The sequence below is a fragment of the Papaver somniferum genome, chromosome 3 (assembly GCF_003573695.1).
Source record: "Papaver somniferum cultivar HN1 chromosome 3, ASM357369v1, whole genome shotgun sequence".
In the NCBI taxonomy this organism is placed as follows: domain Eukaryota; kingdom Viridiplantae; phylum Streptophyta; class Magnoliopsida; order Ranunculales; family Papaveraceae; genus Papaver; species Papaver somniferum.
Window position 1 is genome coordinate 212,948,593 of NC_039360.1, and position 17,769 is coordinate 212,966,361.

At 34.7% G+C, this 17,769-nt stretch overlaps 2 protein-coding genes and 2 pseudogenes across 2 annotated transcripts; 1 reads left to right on the forward strand and 3 right to left on the reverse strand.

The window, feature by feature from the left end:
* Positions 1-3,078: 3,078 nt before the first annotated feature.
* On the forward strand, positions 3,079-6,867 carry LOC113358589 (protein trichome birefringence-like 5). The gene is made up of 5 exons (XM_026602187.1): positions 3,079-3,971; positions 4,987-5,179; positions 5,436-5,629; positions 5,798-5,956; positions 6,256-6,867. The coding sequence occupies exons 1-5, from the start codon at positions 3,220-3,222 to the stop codon at positions 6,593-6,595; spliced, it is 1,638 nt and encodes a 545-aa protein (XP_026457972.1). The 5' UTR covers positions 3,079-3,219; the 3' UTR covers positions 6,596-6,867.
* A 3,843-nt stretch (positions 6,868-10,710) lies between these two features.
* On the reverse strand, positions 10,711-12,647 carry LOC113358590 (annotated as a pseudogene).
* Positions 12,648-12,694: 47 nt separating this feature from the next.
* LOC113358591 lies at positions 12,695-14,323 on the reverse strand (annotated as a pseudogene).
* Positions 14,324-14,902: 579 nt separating this feature from the next.
* On the reverse strand, positions 14,903-16,355 carry LOC113360609 (homeobox-leucine zipper protein HOX15-like). The gene is made up of 3 exons (XM_026604102.1): positions 15,969-16,355; positions 15,287-15,366; positions 14,903-15,188 (listed from the first exon to the last, which is right to left on the reverse strand). The coding sequence occupies exons 1-3, from the start codon at positions 16,353-16,355 to the stop codon at positions 14,903-14,905; spliced, it is 753 nt and encodes a 250-aa protein (XP_026459887.1).
* Positions 16,356-17,769: the final 1,414 nt, after the last annotated feature.

Genomic DNA, 17,769 nt, shown 5'->3' on the forward strand with positions numbered 1-17,769 from the left:
TAACTAAGCCTGGTCATGCATGTATTTCTTATTCTTCATTGGGATTATGTCTGTAACCCTTAATATACTGATGTGTAACTCCTGGTACATAAGTCATATGAATGTGTAACTCTTAGTTACGCATATGAAACTTGTTTTACAGTGTGGTAGTTAAGAGTCAAGATATTACAGGCGTGGCTTCATAGTTTGTTGTTGACTATGCTGAATTTCAGGAAATGAAACAGATGGTGGTTGCAATTGAAGCTGCAGAACGGACTTGGTGGTGAGATTAGAGCTTGATGTTTGTGGACGAGAAACTATGCGAAGACTTTTTGCTTCTAACATCCTTGTCTCTGGGATGCAAGGTCTCGATGCAGAAATTGGTGAGTTTATTACTCGTCTTGTCGAGTTTGATTCAGAATTTTGTAGTTAGGGTTTCAGTATGTAGCTATTGAATTCTTCAGATAGATCTTGTTATTGTTGTACCCGAGATGGTTCTGAGATAATTCTATGAAATTTATACTTGGATCCTTGATTATGCTGTATAAATTGCCATAGGGATATGATCTAGCTGTTTACATTTCTGATTGGTTGAGTGTTATGACTCTTATGGAGGTTTTTGATCATTGAATACAGTGATAAATCAGCTTTATGCGTTTTTTTGATGAATAGAAATAATACTTGTATTTTGTTCGTGAGTTGGTTCTAAGCTATTAGTAACATATTTGTTAACCGTGTATAGAGAATTTCTTTGTTACCTCTACATGCATTTTTATGTGCACTAGCTGATTATACATGTTTGTTTTGTGAGTGTTTAGCTTATTATGCATTTTTCTTGAAGATGTCTGCTCTATTATAAGTATGTTGGACTATTTTGTTACTCATTCCGTGGCACATCAAATGGCTTTCTTTATCTTATTATGACAAAATAATTGGATGTATAACTTCTAGCTACATATGGTGGGATATAAAGTCTATGTTCTATATAAATGCATGGTATTTACCTGCCTTTGGGCAAGTGTTGTTGCTGCATTTGTTTTGCCATGAGTTCTGGTAGCCGTTCAGTGAAGAATTGGTGGAGTACCATGCTACGATATGTTCATTTGAAGTATTAATTAGAAGTATCATTTACCATGCAATTCCAATACTGTTTGTTCCAGCTGTGATTGTTCGTAAAATTGATTTAAGTAATAGTATGACATAGAAATTTAAGTATGGCAGTACATATGAGGGGATATTAAAGTTAAAATGTTTGAATTACTATGGGAACTCAATGGAAATTGGTTTTTTTCAGGTAAGTTAATTACATGTGTAACTTCTGATTACACACGTTAAATAACATGTGCAACTCTTATATACACAACCTAAGTGCATGTGTAATTTCTGAGAAATTTTTGTGGTGAATTATGTTTTTATCTGTTTTTGTATGGGTCTTTTTTTATGGCTGATATGAATGTTGTTGCTGTCAGTGTAATTCTCAGTTACACATGACATATGCATGTGTAACTCCCAGTTACACTAGAAGGATGCATGTGTAACTCCGAATTACGCATGGATTTTGTATGTGTCTCAGTTGATTACACATGCTTGTTTAGAGGTGTTTTGACTATGGTATTTCAATGTTTCTATGGAAGTAATTTCTGAATAATTGTAACCTTTTCTATATCAATTGATGTCTATGCAGGTCTCGACGTGGTTTGCGCGCACTGATAAGACACTAGCTTACCAAGAGAACCAAAAACATTTATCAAAGCTCGGGGATATTTTTGCAATCTATGGCTGCATAGATAAGGATGTTGGCTACTGTCCTGGTGAGAAGTGATGATTTTTAGCTCTTTTATAGTTGAAAATGTGTGATTTATATGGATGTGTAACTCTCAGTTACACAAGTCAGGTGCATTTGTAACTCTCAATTACACATGATATATGCATGTGTAACTCCTAGTTACACATACTATATGCATGTAACTCCTCTTTACACTAGACAGATGCACGTGTAACTCCTAGTTACACATGCTAAAATGAACAAACTTACAACCAAAAAATTCCACATGCTAGGTATCCAAGTCATATGCATGTGTAACTGTCAATTACACATGACAGATGCATGTGTAGCTCCTAGTTACACATGCTAACGTAGGTTATCATGTGTCTTTTCTGTGATCTTTGTTCTATAATTTTGCTTTACAATTGTTCTATAATATTATTAGTTTTGCTTTTTGTTCATCCAACCTAATATATGGATGTTTATTTCGTTGCAGATATGCAAGCATTTTGGAGGGAGGAAGACAAGAAGGAAAGGCAAATATTTAAACTTTATAAAAGCACAAATAAGACGTCAGACACATGTGTAACTCTCAATTACACTAAATAGATACATATGTAACTCTCAATTACACTAGACAGATGCGTATGTAACCTCTAGTTACACATGCTAAGAAATTATTGTAAATGAATATTAAAATAATACATGTATTTTTTTTTTGTATGTGTTCTTTTTGTTGTCTATTTTTTTGATGTGTAACTTTGAATTACACATGGCATAAGGATGTGTAACTTCAGGATACACATGCCATATGCATGTGTAACTTCTGTTTACACATTTACACTGTATTTTAATATTTTTGGGCCTAGATTTAAAAAATTTGGGCTTAAATTTAAATTTTATTTAATTTGGGACTTGACAATATATAAAAGGGCATTAATGTCTTTTAATAATTCGGGACCTACATTTAAACTTCTTTTAATTAAGAGTTTCATATTATGAGTTATCCATAGGTTAGGCGTTAGCCTAATTTTCCCAAACAAATATCCAAAAGGATTTGCAAGAACTTCAACAACGAGACACCCGACACGTAGTGAAGTTCTATTGTTGAAAATTAAAATTTGTTAAGCTCAAATCGCACTAGTCAATCGGGCAGAACATAAAATAGTTACTGTTTTGTCGGTTGAGAGAGTCTTGAGACTAGAGATATATCATATAACATGTTTGCAACAAAACAGTTGCCTCATGAACACACTTATCAAGTGATGGGGTACTAAAAGAAGCATGGTGGTGGACCAATCACGGACACACTTTTAAGGATCTAAAAACCAACTCCATTATTGGTAATCAACTGTTAGAAAACAGAATCACAGAAATCTAAATCTCATCTCCATTTTGTTATCCCAAATGATTGTCTTTTTTCCCCTAAACTGAAAACAACATGAGAATCCTTAAACACTAAAACAAACACAAGAATGGCAACTACAACACCAAAGAAAAACCATTCCTTTTCATTCTCAATTACTCTGTATATATCATTGTTTCTTCTAGTATTACTTTTCAGCATCTTTTTCTTTAGCAAAAAAACCCTTGAACCCACTCTTGCTCTTTACAGAGATAATCTTGTTTCTTCTTCTTCTTCTTCTGATCATATTGAAGAAACAAAACAACCCATTAATCTTGATCCAATTTCTGATAATGATTCTATTAATGATGTGACCATTGATTCTGCCTCTGCTGCTGGAGCTGGTTCTACTGATGTTGTAGCAAAGCCCATTTTGGATTCAATCTCTGAAACTGTTTCTACTGATTTTAAAGCAAAACCCGTTGATTCTGATGTTTCAACCAAACCCATTGATTCAATCTCTGCTGGAAGTGATTCTATTGATTATAAAGCAAAACCCATTGATGCAATATCTGGAAATGAAACAACAACCATTGATTCAGTCTCCGGGGATGATGTTTCGGATGTTGAGACACAACCATTTGATTTAATTACTGAGAGTAATGTAACAAAGGGTTCTGGTTTGGGTTCTTATGAGAAAATGGTGGATACATGTGATTTGTACAGAGGGAAGTGGGTAAAAGATGAAGAAGATGAGTATCCAATTTATCAACCTGGTTCTTGTCCTTACGTTGATGAAGCTTATGATTGTCAAGGAAATGGTAGACGTGATTCAGATTATACTAAATGGAGATGGAAACCTGATGGGTGTGACCTTCCAAGGTAAAACTACGATGGTACTGCTAGATTATATTCTTTGTTTCCGTGGTCTTTGTTTAGTTTATGTAATTGCATATGCAGCTTGTGTTTAGACTTTAGTGAACTTAGTCTCTGTTATGCACTACCTTAGTCTGTGGGGGATATCGTTTTCTTTGATTTGTGATGGACTGCAAATTGGGGTTGCTTCAGTGGTTTAATGCTAAAATACATATTTGTGATCTTCCTATTGTTATAATCGACTGAAGGAAAGAGAATTAGTTATTCAAAATGAGGTGGATAAGAAACCTAGAGTGTGAAATTACTTGGTATACAACTTTAGTAGGTAGAAACTAGAAAGCTATCTCTTTGGATGACTTTATTAAGAGGGCTGCTTTTGTTGGTGTTTTTGATAGCTGTTCCACGAACATGTTTATACATCTTTTTGCCATTCTGTACCTGGAAAATTATAATGAAGTAGAGTTTAGATGCAAACCATCTCAAACTACTGGGCATAGCTTTAGTGAGCAGAACTTGGAAGAGAGAATTTAGGTAGCTTTAGTTGATATAATTTATGGACCCATGTTTTCAATCCCAAATACTTGAATGAAGTGTTGACGGTTTGCTGATGCTGATTGAGATGGTGAACATCAAGACTTGGGTCCATATTGGGTTTCACTTTTGCAATAAAGTGCATTTTAAATATGCTTGTTTGCCTTCTAGAAAAGTGTTATGATTAGAAACTGAGATCAGCAGATCGTTTTAGTGTATATGTACTTGTCACAGTTACAATGACCAGTGTTGGAATTGATGGCGCCATAAATCTTTGATGTAAAATTTCTTTTATATGTGCTGCAGTCTGGATTGTTCTGTGTCTGCATAGATTGCAAGTTTTGACCATGTATATCTAATCAGTTGTTTCAATGCATTTACACCACTAGTCTGTACTTCACAGGAATGGTAAAATTTTCGATAGACTCGAAGTTTCTTTTTTTCTACTTGCCTAGAGTGCATATTTTCTTCCCTCATTCTTGATTCTTAGGTTTAATGCGACAGACTTCTTGGAGAGACTAAGAGGTAAAAAGTTGATGCTGGTTGGAGATTCAATGAATCGGAACCAGTTTGAATCAATCTTATGCCTACTTCGGGAAGGCCTGTTGGACAAGAGCCGAATGTATGAGGTCCATGGGTACAAAATTACTAAAGGACGAGGATATTACATCTTCAAATTTGAGGTAACCACCAGACTGTTTAGTTCTTAGAATGTATATTCGGAAACTATTTACGAATTTAAGAACTCTGGAAAAATATAAGTGTCGGATGAAAACACCGAGATCAGCTTTTTCTCGTTTTCAGTTTGGCGCTGTTTATGAGTTCTATTTGAATCTCAGTTCTGAAGATGTCATAACTTTTTTCACCAAGATTATTTGTATCTACTAAAAAAATAAATAAAGGCACCTAAATAACTTTCAAATGTAACTGCACCTGCAGGACTTCAACTGCACTGTCGATTTTGTACGCTCTCATTTCCTCGTCAGGGAAGGGATCCGTCTAAATGCTCAGGGAAAATCAAATCCAACTCTATCAATAGATCGCATCGACAAATCTGCTAACCGGTGGAAGAGGGCTGACATCCTTGTGTTTAATACTGGCCATTGGTGGACTCATGGAAAGACTGCTAGAGGGTGTGTATGGTCTCCCTATTACTTGTTTGATTTCATGTCTTGGTATTACTAGTTTTCTTTTCCTTGTGGTAGATAAGCCTAACATGCGAAAACGAGCTCTTTGCATAAAGCAGAAATATCTTGTCTGCAATCAAGAAAATTAATGTGTGAATGTCATATATCCAACAGGAAGAATTACTATAAAGAAGGTGACGTTGTCTATCCTCAGTTTGATGCGGTCGAAGCTTATAGAAGATCCATGAGAACATGGGGAAAATGGATTGATCAAAATATAGACCCAACCAAGAAGTTAGTGTTCTACCGTGGATACTCTTCCGCCCATTTCAGGTTAGCATTTGTCATCCCTTGTATTTTGAACCATTGAATAAGCCTCCTCGCTCTGGTCAAAATGAATATGACCAGATGTCTAACATCAAGATGCCACCTTCTTATAATTGACATAATCCACTCTCATATTCACAACAATGTCAACAAAGAGAACCTCTTCATAATAAATTCTTAAAAAGCATGGTTTTCTTCTTCTTTTTTTGTGGTAAATTTGATTTTTAAAGTAATGACCTTGTGATTGTGGCATGGCAATTAGTGTATCAGCAAATCACCAATATTTTCTGTTTTTTTTTTTCCAGAGGTGGAGACTGGGACTCTGGTGGAACATGTAATGGGGAGAAGGAGCCCATTTTAAGTGGGGCTTTCCTAGATTCTTATCCTTTAAAGATGACAATTGTGGAGGAGGTTCTCCGTGAAATGAAGGTACCCGTAACACTTCTAAATGTCACAAAGTTAACTAATTTCCGCAAAGATGGGCATCCTTCAGTTTATGGAAAGAACCGAACATTAGAAACTAAGATTTCCACAAGGCGACAGGATTGCAGTCATTGGTGCCTTCCTGGTGTCCCCGATGCATGGAATGAGCTGATATACGCGAGTCTTGTCTTACAACAAAGTACTCTTTCAGTTTTGCGGTAAGATTTTTTATTTACTTTCATCCCCTTCGTATATAGATAGATTTCCCACGAGTTATTAAAGGGGACATTCAAAATGCCTTAGAAAATGATCGAATCTTATTGTTGTAAACAATATGTATCATTATTGCTTAGAAAGTGAATCTGGTTATCTAAGAATCTTATTGTTGTAAGCAAGGTTCGAAAAACGGGTCACGACCCAGGTCACAGGTACTAGGCGTGACCGTTATAACGTGCTTTGACGGGTGTGAGCACGTTTTGGGTCAAAAACGCGTTATATAGGAATAAAACACGTTTTTTGACGTTTTTTTAAAATAACGGGTGTGATAACGGTTAAATAAGAAAAATAAATAATTTGTGATCTGAATTTCCTATGTAACGGTAATTACAGCTGTGAAAACGGTTACAACGGGTCTAAATAACGTTGTTACTACGTTTTTTCTTTTTTTTTTGGTTTAATTTATTTATTTGATTTTTTATTTATTTGTTTATGGGTTTTTAACATACAAATTTATGGATATCTAGTAAAATTCACAACCCTAAGTCTATGACTTATAACAATGCATTGTAGTTATCGTCTACCTACAATATTTATACACGCATACTATCACTATCCACTTGATATGTTCAAGTTGTCACTCGAATAGTTCAATGCATTCCCCAATATTTCAATAATGCATATTCGGATTCAAAAGCAGTCAAAACTTTGTTGTCAAATAATACTCCTAGGCTCTTAGCTACTTGCTACAAGACTAACCAACAAGGAATGCAACAGGAAGAGAGTCAGAGACTAGCTAGAGAAAAAGAGAGTGAGAGAGGGAAGTCAGGGAGTCGATTTATCTTTTTCTTTTGCATTTGGAGGTGTGTACAGTATATGCTACATGTGGTCTGTACTTTAGAGTTCAGACTCAAAGTTAAAGAAATAAAACAAAAAAAAAAAGTAAAAAGAGTAGTTGGTTTCATGATCAAAGACATAGCTAGCCTGTGCTTATATATGCATGCAACGAGATTCCAAATGTTTCAAGAATATTTCGATTTGCTAGCTATTATGTCTTCTTGCCCAAAGGAATGCTTTAAAAGGACAAGAAGAGAATTGAAATGAAATCAATACCTCTGGTTCTCTGGTTCTCTGCTTCTTGCTCAAAGGAATGCTTTACATTTTGAATTTCTCAAATACAAGTTTAAGAGGTAATATTAATTATTTTTTGTAGATTTTTTATTCGATAAGAGATATAATTTATTAATACGTTATTAATTTATTTATTATCGTTTTTTTCTTTCATGATGTTAGAGTAGTGAATATAGATGTTTGAGAAATATCGATGTTTTTTTCTTTCATGATGTTTGAGAAATATTTAAGAAATGTTAAGTGAAGAAATGTTTCATTCTATTAACGTATATTTACTTAATAAATGTTTCATTTTTATCTAAGAAATGTTTTAAGAAATATAGATTTTTTGTTCATTTTATTATCATTTATTTAAGAAATGTTTTAATAAATGTTAATATTCATAATTAAATAGTCCATCAACTTGAATCAGTTGGCACGTAAAAAATCATTATTTCTTTATAAAAAAAATGGCATGATGAATTGATATATGTCACTTATTGCTATGTGAAATTTCCTACTTACAGAATATAATGGAAGGATCAACATCTGCAAAACGAGATGTTTTTCATGCATATTGTACTGTAATGAGTGATGGTAAAAAGTTGAAGTGTAATTTTTGTGAAAAAGAAGTGTCTGCGGGAATTTCGCGTTTCAAAATGCATTTGACACAACAAAGAGGTACAATTACTCCCTGCATGCATGTGCCACCTGAGATTAAAACTTTAGCAAAAGTATGGGTGCAAGACAGAAACAAAGCAAAACGGCAACGAGTACCAGAAACTGAATATGAAGATACAGAAATTCAAGATATGTATGAAAATGAACCGTGGAACCCTGTGCATGATGTAGATGAAGAAGAACAAGCGCCGGTAACACAAAAGAAAATGGGCGGGTTATCGAAGTTGAAGAACCTTTTTGGACGAAAAAGTAAGAATACTAATACCGGAGAAGGTACATCACAGCGTCCACAGGCCTCTATGGACATACCTAGTTCTTGCTAGATTCAGACAACATTCTGGGGGACGCAATCTATTGCGCCCTGGCTTAACAAGGTTTGCGACAAATTTTATCGCAATCAAAAGTATCATTGATCAATGTAATGCAATCGAGAGTCTTTTTGTAGACCAAGAATTTGTGAACTCGCCAGAAGGAAAAACTCGTACGGCTAAAGATGTGAAAAACATTATTTTGAATGAGATGTTTTGGCACACATGCCAAAATGCATGCATGATGGTTGGTCCTTTATTGAAAATGATCCGTTTCTTGGATTCAGATAAACCTACCATGGGTTATTTGTTTCATGCACTTGCTACATGTGTGGAAACTATAAAAAGGGGTTTGGGTAAAACTCGAAATAATTCTATTGTAGGTGTGATTAACCGACGATGGAAAGATCAGTTGAGTTCTCCTCTTCATGCTGCAGCGCATTTTCTGAATCCATATTATATCTACAACCCAGCAGCCAATCTCATCAATAATGAAATTTCTCAGCCCCAAATTTGTCTCAGTGAAGTTATATCAAAAATGATTAGTAGCCCTCAAGAACAAGCGACATGCATGCTAGAGGTGTGAATTTTTATTAACAATTAATTTCGTAATTATATGAATTTCTATTCACAGTTTTTGATATTTTTAGGCGGGAAGAATGCAAATGATGCAAGGCCAATTTGCATCACCATCAGCAAGATTGGCTGCTCTGCAAGGTGATCCTGTAAGCTGGTGGTTGTCATACGGTGCTCAGTTTCCATCACTCCAGAGGATCGCGGTAAAGATACTAAGCCAGACAAACACATCGTCTGGATCCGAGAGGAATTGGAGTGTGTTTGAAAGAATTCACACCAAACTACGCAACCGTTTAGTTTCGTCAAGAATAAACGATTTGGTATATGTTCAGTACAATTTAAGATTGGAGCAGCAAAGAGTTCAAGGTAAAGCAAAGCGACATAACATCGATGTCCACGATGTTCATAGCCTGCTGACAGATGAAAATATGCTTGATTGGATAGCAGGGGATGATGAAACACCAGTTTTACCTCAGGAAGAACATTGGTTAAATGAATTGTAAGAGGAAGCAGCTAATAATCCAGAGCCTCTCCCTCCACCATACGAATGGCATGATCCAGAAGTTGAAATCTCATATCAAAGGTTGCCAGTGAGTAACTTTGTTTATGACTTTGGTAACCTAACATTTGGAGACAATACACAAGGTCATGAAAATGAAAATCCCATATACAATTCTCATTACACTGAAGATCGTCCAGAAGAAGATACCCGAGGAATTAATGAAGAGTATAATTCCAATATTAATATCAATAATGAAGTAGATAATCGTAATGATAATGAGGAAGAAGACTATGGTTATGAAGATGACGATACCGTTAACTACGACAGCCAAATGCATTACGCGAACCAATATGAGGCGGAGGAAGAGGAGGAGGAATCAACTGAGAATCGTCGAGAAAACAGAAAATACTTGAATAAGTCGGAAAAAAATGCCGGTACAAGTTGGTTTGTCTAAGTTTAAAATTTCAAGCACTACTGTCACTAGGTTACTTATTGTAAGTTTATAAAATTTGAAGTGTTTAATGATTATTTATGAAATTTTAGTTGTAAGTTTGAAATTAAAAATTGTATAAGAATTTCTCCAACTCAAATTTTTTTTCCTTAAAAACGGGTTTAACCGGTATGAAAACGGAAAATACGGTGTAAAAAACGTGTGTTAAAATGTTATTTAGAAGAAAAAAACTGAAATATTAATTTTAGAAAAACGGTAATCACAAGTATGAAAACGGTTATAACGGGTCTAAATAACGCCATTTTTTCCTATTTATCGGTGTTATTTAGGTAAGCGTGTTGGTGAGCCTCACGGGCACGGTATATGGACGTGAGCGTTATAACGGACGTTTTTTCGGAAAAAACGGCCGTTTTTCAAACCTTGGTTGTAAGGTTGGTAACTGATTTGGCCTATCTACAGATTATTGATTTTTTGAGAAGGCATCTATAGCACATTTGACACATTGAAGGCTGCACCTAGCTTATATTCGAAAATCAAATACTAGCGACAAATTACAAAACACACGGAATCCTCATGTTATCTGGACGATTTCCTCACAGATCAGATCATGGTCAGACTACCCGCTCACTGTGTCCAGTGGCCAGTGGTTCCTCTCTGCTATAATCACCTACCATTGCAAAATAAAATTAAAATGCATAGTCGTTTTCTTCCTTGTCTCCGTTTTCATACACTTTCTTTCTTTTTTCTTCTTGTTCAATCGATGGAATTGTTTTCTCCAGATCTTGTTTTGGATCATCTCCAGTTGGTCTCAATCGCTTCAATTCTTTGTTTTCTTTGTCATTTGACGGCAATCTCTTCTTTGTTTGATCCATTTTTTCTTCGTCTTTCTTGTTTATTTCCTTTCTTCTCTTCATTTCTTCAACCACATTTCTCATGCCTGTGTCAGGATCTTCATCGTAGCCCATGAAACACTCTGCAACATCAGCTGGCGTCATCTGTATAGAACTTATCAGTCCAACTTCTTTCATCAACTCATGTTCTTCGACTTTCAAATAATTTTTCGCCAAAATTTTGAACGATTCCATATTGCAGAAAGCCAGACTAATATGTTTATCCATACGACCCGACCTTAGTAAAGCTGGATCAAGTTTCTCTTTGTGATTCGTCGTAAATATGATCAATCTCTCTCCGGCACAAGGTGACCAAAGTCCATCAACAAAATTCAAAATACCAGATAAACTGACATTACTTGTTCCATTATTTGCTTTCATTTTTCCCTCATCAAATTCTTGATTTTTATTCTCTTTTCGGTTCTAACGAACAGTCAATGTCTTCGAGGACTATAACTGATTTGCTTGAAGTGGAAATCAGGAGCCTTTTTAATTGTGAATTGTTCTTAACAGACGTTAACTCCATGTCATAGATATCAAAATCCAAGTAATTAGCAATGGCAGCAATCAAACTTGTTTTCCCTGCCATATTTAATCACAAATCAATTAGTCATTTTGAAGTACACAATTTGCAGAGAGTTACCAAAATACTACCTCCGTTTCTGGAAAAGAATTAAATTGAAAAAGTACATTACCTGTTCCAGAAGGGCCATAAAGAAGGTAACCTCTCTTCCATGCTTTTCCAACACTGGTATAGAACTTACTTTTGTTCACAAATTTCTTCAAATCTGCTTGAATCTCTTGTTTAAGAACTGGGTCCATCACGATTGTATCAAACGTCGAAGGGTGAGAAAATTGGCCTACTTGTGACCAACAATCTCCAGACCGATTCGTAAAAAGCTTTTTTCTTCTGTTCTTGAATTTAGAAATTTCAGCTTCTTCCATTATATAAGGAATATAAGATGAATCAACAAACTCCTTGTGTTTTTCTTCAAAACATAGCTTGAAAAAACTTCTTGAGCTCTCGCTCTTTGATACCTTCTCAACCTGGTCAGAATGAAGAGACCAAGTGAGCTTGACACCATCCACCATATCTACCATACTTTGTTCAGGAACCATGGTGTAAGTATGGTTCTTCGAGTTCTTGATTTTTGACAACCGTAGAGACTTAGAAGAAGCAAAACATTTCGAACTTAGATAACGTCGAACCGAATTAAAGATATCGTTATCGCTGTCGTTTTCAACTTCGTGGATATGGATCGTAACAAGTTTTGTTTGCAGATTTGTGAAGAGGTAAAAGAATGTAGTTTTTGCAGCTTTATAAACTTCTGCAGGTATTACTTCTCTGACTGCACCTCTTACAAACATCAAAGATGCATATAGGTAACCCATCGATTTCCAATCCATTAGAGCCTCCATGTCTATCTGATCTCTCACTCTCAAACTCCAACTGCACTGTGATTAGAAACCTTCAAAGCTGCCAGACATACAATTCTGCTAAGAAAATGCAAGGAAGTTCCAGTGGATCAACATCCTATTTTTCTATTATTAGTGGACTGAAACTTTATCCACTTATTTTAATCAAAAAGCTTGACAGTAAGTGCCTGCTTAGTCACATAAGTAAAGTGCAGAGCCGATCCTGAATCTAGAAGGGCCCTGGTGCAAAATTTACATTTTTGATAAAATTTTATTACAGGATGAGAATCTCTTGTCTGTCTGTGCTTGATTTGTCTTATCTCCTTGGTTGTTCATTTTCAATCTCTTCTTCATTTCTTCAACCCCAATTTTCATACCCATGTCTGTGCTTGATCTGTCATATTTCATGAAACACTCTGCAACATCAGCTGGTGTAATCTCCAGGGAGCATAACAGTTCCTTAACTTCATTCATCAACTCATGCTCTTCAATTTTCAAATAACTTCTCGCCAAAATCTTGAACGATTCCATGTTGCAGTAAGAGAGACAGACATGTTTATCCATTCGACCGGATCTTAGTAAAGCCGGATCGAGTTTCTCTTTGTGGTTTGTGGTAAATATAATCAGTCTCTCTCCAGCACAAGGTGACCAAAGTCCATCAACAAAATTCAAAACGCCTGATAAACTGACACCGCTGCTTCCATTGTTTGTACTTTCATCCATATCCTCATTAGCTTCCTTGGTGTTCTTCTTTACTCGGTTCGAAAGGTGTATGGAACAGTCAATGTCTTCAATAACTATTACTGACTTGCTTGGAGTTGAAATCAAAAGCTTTTTTAGCTGTGCATTACTCTTCACAGATGTTAATTCCATGTCGTAGACATCGTATTCCAAATAGTTAGCAATGGCAGCAATCAAACTTGTTTTGCCTGTTCCTGGAGGACCATAGAGAAGGTAACCTCTCTTCCAGGCCTTGCCAACTCTATTATAAAAGTCACTTCTATTCACAAATTTCTTCAGATCTTCTCTTGTTTCAGAACCGGATCGATGGCAATCGTATCAAATGTTGATGGATGAGAGAATAAACATACTTGTGACCAGTAATCTCCAGAACGACTGTTCGTAAAAAGTTTCTTCCCTCTGTTCTTGAATTCGTATATCTCGGCTTCTTTTATAATGTGAGGTATATAAGATGAGTTCACAAACTCCTTGCATGTGTTTTCAAAACTAAGCTTGAAACAACAAATCTTGCCGTTTTTACTACTAGAACTACTAGACCCAATTTCGGCTAGGCCACTATGAAAATACCATGTGAATTTGATACCATTGAAGATATCTTCGATAGTTTGTTCGGGGACCATGGTATAAGTGTGATTCTTCGAGTTTCTGATTTTCGATAGGTTTAAACACTTGGACGAAGAAGTAAAGCATTTGGAACTTAGATAACACTGAACTGAATCAAAGATATGGTTATACGACTCTTTTTCATATTCTTGGATTTGGAGTGTAATAGATTCTGCCTGAAGATTAGAGAAGAAATGAAAGAATGTACTTCTGGCTGCATCATACAGTTCAGGAGGCATCATTTCTCTAGCTGCACCTCTTATTAACATCAATGATGCATATACCGAACCCAGCGATTTCCAATCCATTATTAGAACAGAAAGAAATAACAGAATGACTCAAGTACCAGCTGAATCTTGGGGGAAACACTTCCAGATTACCTTGTGCACACCTAGCCTCCCTTCTTTCTTTGGTGTAATATATTATATTTTGCATCTACCTACCATGCAATGCACATTCATCGCCTTTACCATAATTGAAAATACTTGGAAATTGCATGTAAAATCAGTTTCATTCAACTTGTTGGCAAACCATAAAACTTCTCAGACTCTATGCATGTACAATATGTGATTTTAATATCCTTGGTATTTGTACTTAACTTGACTACTAACTTATTAGGGGCACTGGAATTAGCCTTCACTCAATACACTCTACAATGATCTCTTATGGGTACACATTCAGAATTAACTTTTCAAAATTCAAGGAGCAAAAAAGTCAGAAAAAAAAGAGTTAGAAATGACTTCCAGAAGCAAGATCATAGTTAGTATAGTAATCCATCCAAATCAAGAACACAATTTTTAAAGGTCAAGTCCTTGACCTGAAGTCAAAATATTATTATTTTTTTATTTAATCATCAATGTCTTCAACAAAAACACTTCCAATTTCAACACTAACAGTTAATGCAAGATACAAATGACGTGGAAGTGGCCATCAATCTTGACATACCTACCTCAAATGAAGCAACATTCTTTGCTTGCCTTTGTCATTTCCTTAGCTTTATAGTTATATATTGTACTAAAACCTAGTACATACATGTCAGATTTTATCATTAGCATTACCTATATCACTGAAAAGAGTAAGAGTATTATGTTTGTTTTCACTGCTACTCTTGTTGGAAACCTTGTTACAGTTTCGGCACATAGCTGAGGCAGCAACATTTTTTGGCATATGATGAGGATAGAAAGATGATGACGATGGTGGTTCAAGTTTAACTGATCTTAATTCATGCAACTCTTTTTTCAGCCTTCTGTTTTCTTCATTCAATCTTTCAACACATTTCTTCAACACTTCACAATCAACTTCTGTTTTCTTTAATTTCGTCCTTCAAAACCTCAAACATTAACACTATTAATTTTTCTTAGTACAACTAATATAACTGTTGTGGCTTTATTATGTATTTCATCAAAAAAATGTACATACCTTGCTCTCCGATTTTGGAACCAAACTTCGACTTGTCGAGGCCGTAAATCCAACCTTTCTGCTAATTCTTGCTTCTGCATCTGTTCGATTTGGTCAAAAAGATTACTGAAATATGAATTCAAAAGTAGTATAGAAATGGTAAAAATTTTATTAAATTTCCAGCAAAAACAATGTGTCATAATTCAAAAATAAATTACATGCAAATAATTATTTTCACCCAATATCAAGCCAGATTACTTACAAATCTACTGAGATTTTCATGTATAATATTCTTCGGAAAATGGGTTATTTGTCCAAATATTTTTAGAACACGGTTCTAATGGACGAGTAAAAATTAGTATGGGTGAAATGGACAAAAAAAAGATAGCAAGAATGAAAATGGATTTATCCTGGCTTAAACTTAGAAAATAGCGAGAATGAAAATGGATACATCCTGTGTAAATTAAAAATAAGAAAAAATATTTGAAAATGGGTAGGATGAAACTGTTTACATCCTGGCTATTTTTACATTTTTGTCCATTTAAAAAGTATCAAAATTTAGATGTCTTTTTCACCCAGAAATTGCTGATTTTGGTCTTTTTAACCAATTTTATGAATATTCTTTCCTATTTTTTTTTTTATCTCTAAAGGAATGATAAACATGAAACTAAGCAATGAAACCAAAAGAGATAAGATACATTACCATATTAAGGGTATTGTGTTGTTTGAAGCTAGTTTCAAGCAAATTTGCTTGTTCTTTGGTGAGTCTAAGTTTCTTCCTTGTATTAGTATGATCATATTTGTCAATATTACTATCAACACTAGTATTGTCTCTCTTAACTATCTTTGCATGTTCTTCTTGATCATTTTGATTTACCGTCTTCGAACTCCATCGATCCCCATCGTTTTTCCCATGATAATCATTGACAATTTCTTCCTTTGGATTCGACGGAAACAATAGACTCAATTGAACTCCGGATGTCTTATGTTTGACTTCGTTGGTGGACCTTGAAGTGAACCCACCAGAACCGAGCCGGAGACTTAACCCAATGTCGCATGTTTCTTCTTCTTCTTCTCTATCTCCTCCCATGATTGATTTGCTCAAGTTTTTCCTATCTAAGAAAAAACATTCCAAATATATTTACACAAGATTTATAAAGAAAACTGATCATGCGATATAAGAATCTTGAAATAGGTTTGTATACTTTTTCTCAAGATTTTGGACATGATAATTAATGATATCTAACTTAAGTAATATTTATTAATTATAACCCAAATTTTGTTTTTTATTAGGAAGATAATTAATTGAAAATCTTCCGTTGGAACTAAAACATCAAAAGATGTTTTGACTGTGTATTTGGTTTCACACATGACATTATTCATTACTGTTATTATCTTTGAATATCAGTTTCTCTACCTAATAGGAAAATCTGACATAATGATGCATGTATAATTAATTTGATTTTGTTACCTTTTTTTAATTAAATTTAATATGTTCACTAATTACCTTATTAAGTTAGTCTTTTACATAACTTAATGTATACGGTTTACTGGAATTAGTGGTCATTGACCTGATTTACTAATCAAAGAGTGCTAAATTACTTAATTAATTACCTTATTAAGAGCCTAAGACTGCTTTCATTTCATTTTCCATAGATTATCAAAATCGGTATTATTGAAGGACCGGTATACTGTACGTTTCCGTAGAGATAGGGAAATGCAAGTAGAAACATTGGTAATTAAAATAACGCGCGCGTCAAGGCTGTCAACATCCGTATAAGATAATTCCACCAAAACAAAAGAGGAATAAACATCCCAAATTCTAGAACTGTCTACAATACCCCTCCATCTACTCATCCCAGAAACAAACAGCAAATCACTTCCATGATATCTTCGTCTAATTCTTTTTCTTAATCTCTCAGGAAAAAAAAATAGATCTACGAAACTGATAATTTTCCTTCCGATTCTATTTTTTTCTACTGGAACCTGTTCTTTTGTTTTTTTTCCAGATATGGATTGTTGGAAACTAGAAATTATAGATCGAGACAAGTTATGACCTAAATTCAAAAAAAGTAAAAAAAAAAAATCACACAAACCGGTTAAAATGGTGAAGAAGAATGCTCAACAAGAGAGAAAGAAAGATGAACAACTCAAGAAGACGATTAAAAATCCTCCAAAAGGTAAATCGAATCCTTTGTCTCATGTTTTTTGATCAATAATAAGATCACTATTTATTATTGTTCATATTTTTGGTTGATTACTGTTCATTAATGGTCGGTATGAACAAATCTTACATTTTCCATCTGTTAGATTTAATTCCACTAGAACTAGTTCGGTGTTGTTGGTTGATTCTGGTCATTTTTATGAAACAATTTTGGATTCGACATTTTCCCTTGTCAAATTTGGTTCTACCTGAACTGTTGGTGTGTTGATTTAATTATGGTAGTTTTGATGAAACCATTTTTGGTTTCATCATTTTTCCCTTGTCGAATTTGGTTCTACCA

Bases quoted from the DNA above. Each gene is read 5' to 3' on its own strand.
- LOC113358589 (XM_026602187.1), top strand. From the start codon at position 3,220: ATGGCAACTACAACACCAAAGAAAAACCATTCCTTTTCATTCTCAATT. The intron at 5,180-5,435 runs GTAACCACCAGA...CTGCACCTGCAG, and splicing joins ATTACATCTTCAAATTTGAG to GACTTCAACTGCACTGTCGA. The intron at 5,957-6,255 runs GTTAGCATTTGT...TTTTTTTTCCAG, and splicing joins TACTCTTCCGCCCATTTCAG to AGGTGGAGACTGGGACTCTG.
- LOC113360609 (XM_026604102.1), bottom strand. From the start codon at position 16,355: ATGGGAGGAGATAGAGAAGAAGAAGAAGAAACATGCGACATTGGGTTA. The intron at 15,367-15,968 runs GTAATGTATCTT...CAAATCGAACAG, and splicing joins AACACAATACCCTTAATATG to ATGCAGAAGCAAGAATTAGC. The intron at 15,189-15,286 runs GTATGTACATTT...GAGGTTTTGAAG, and splicing joins TTCCAAAATCGGAGAGCAAG to GACGAAATTAAAGAAAACAG.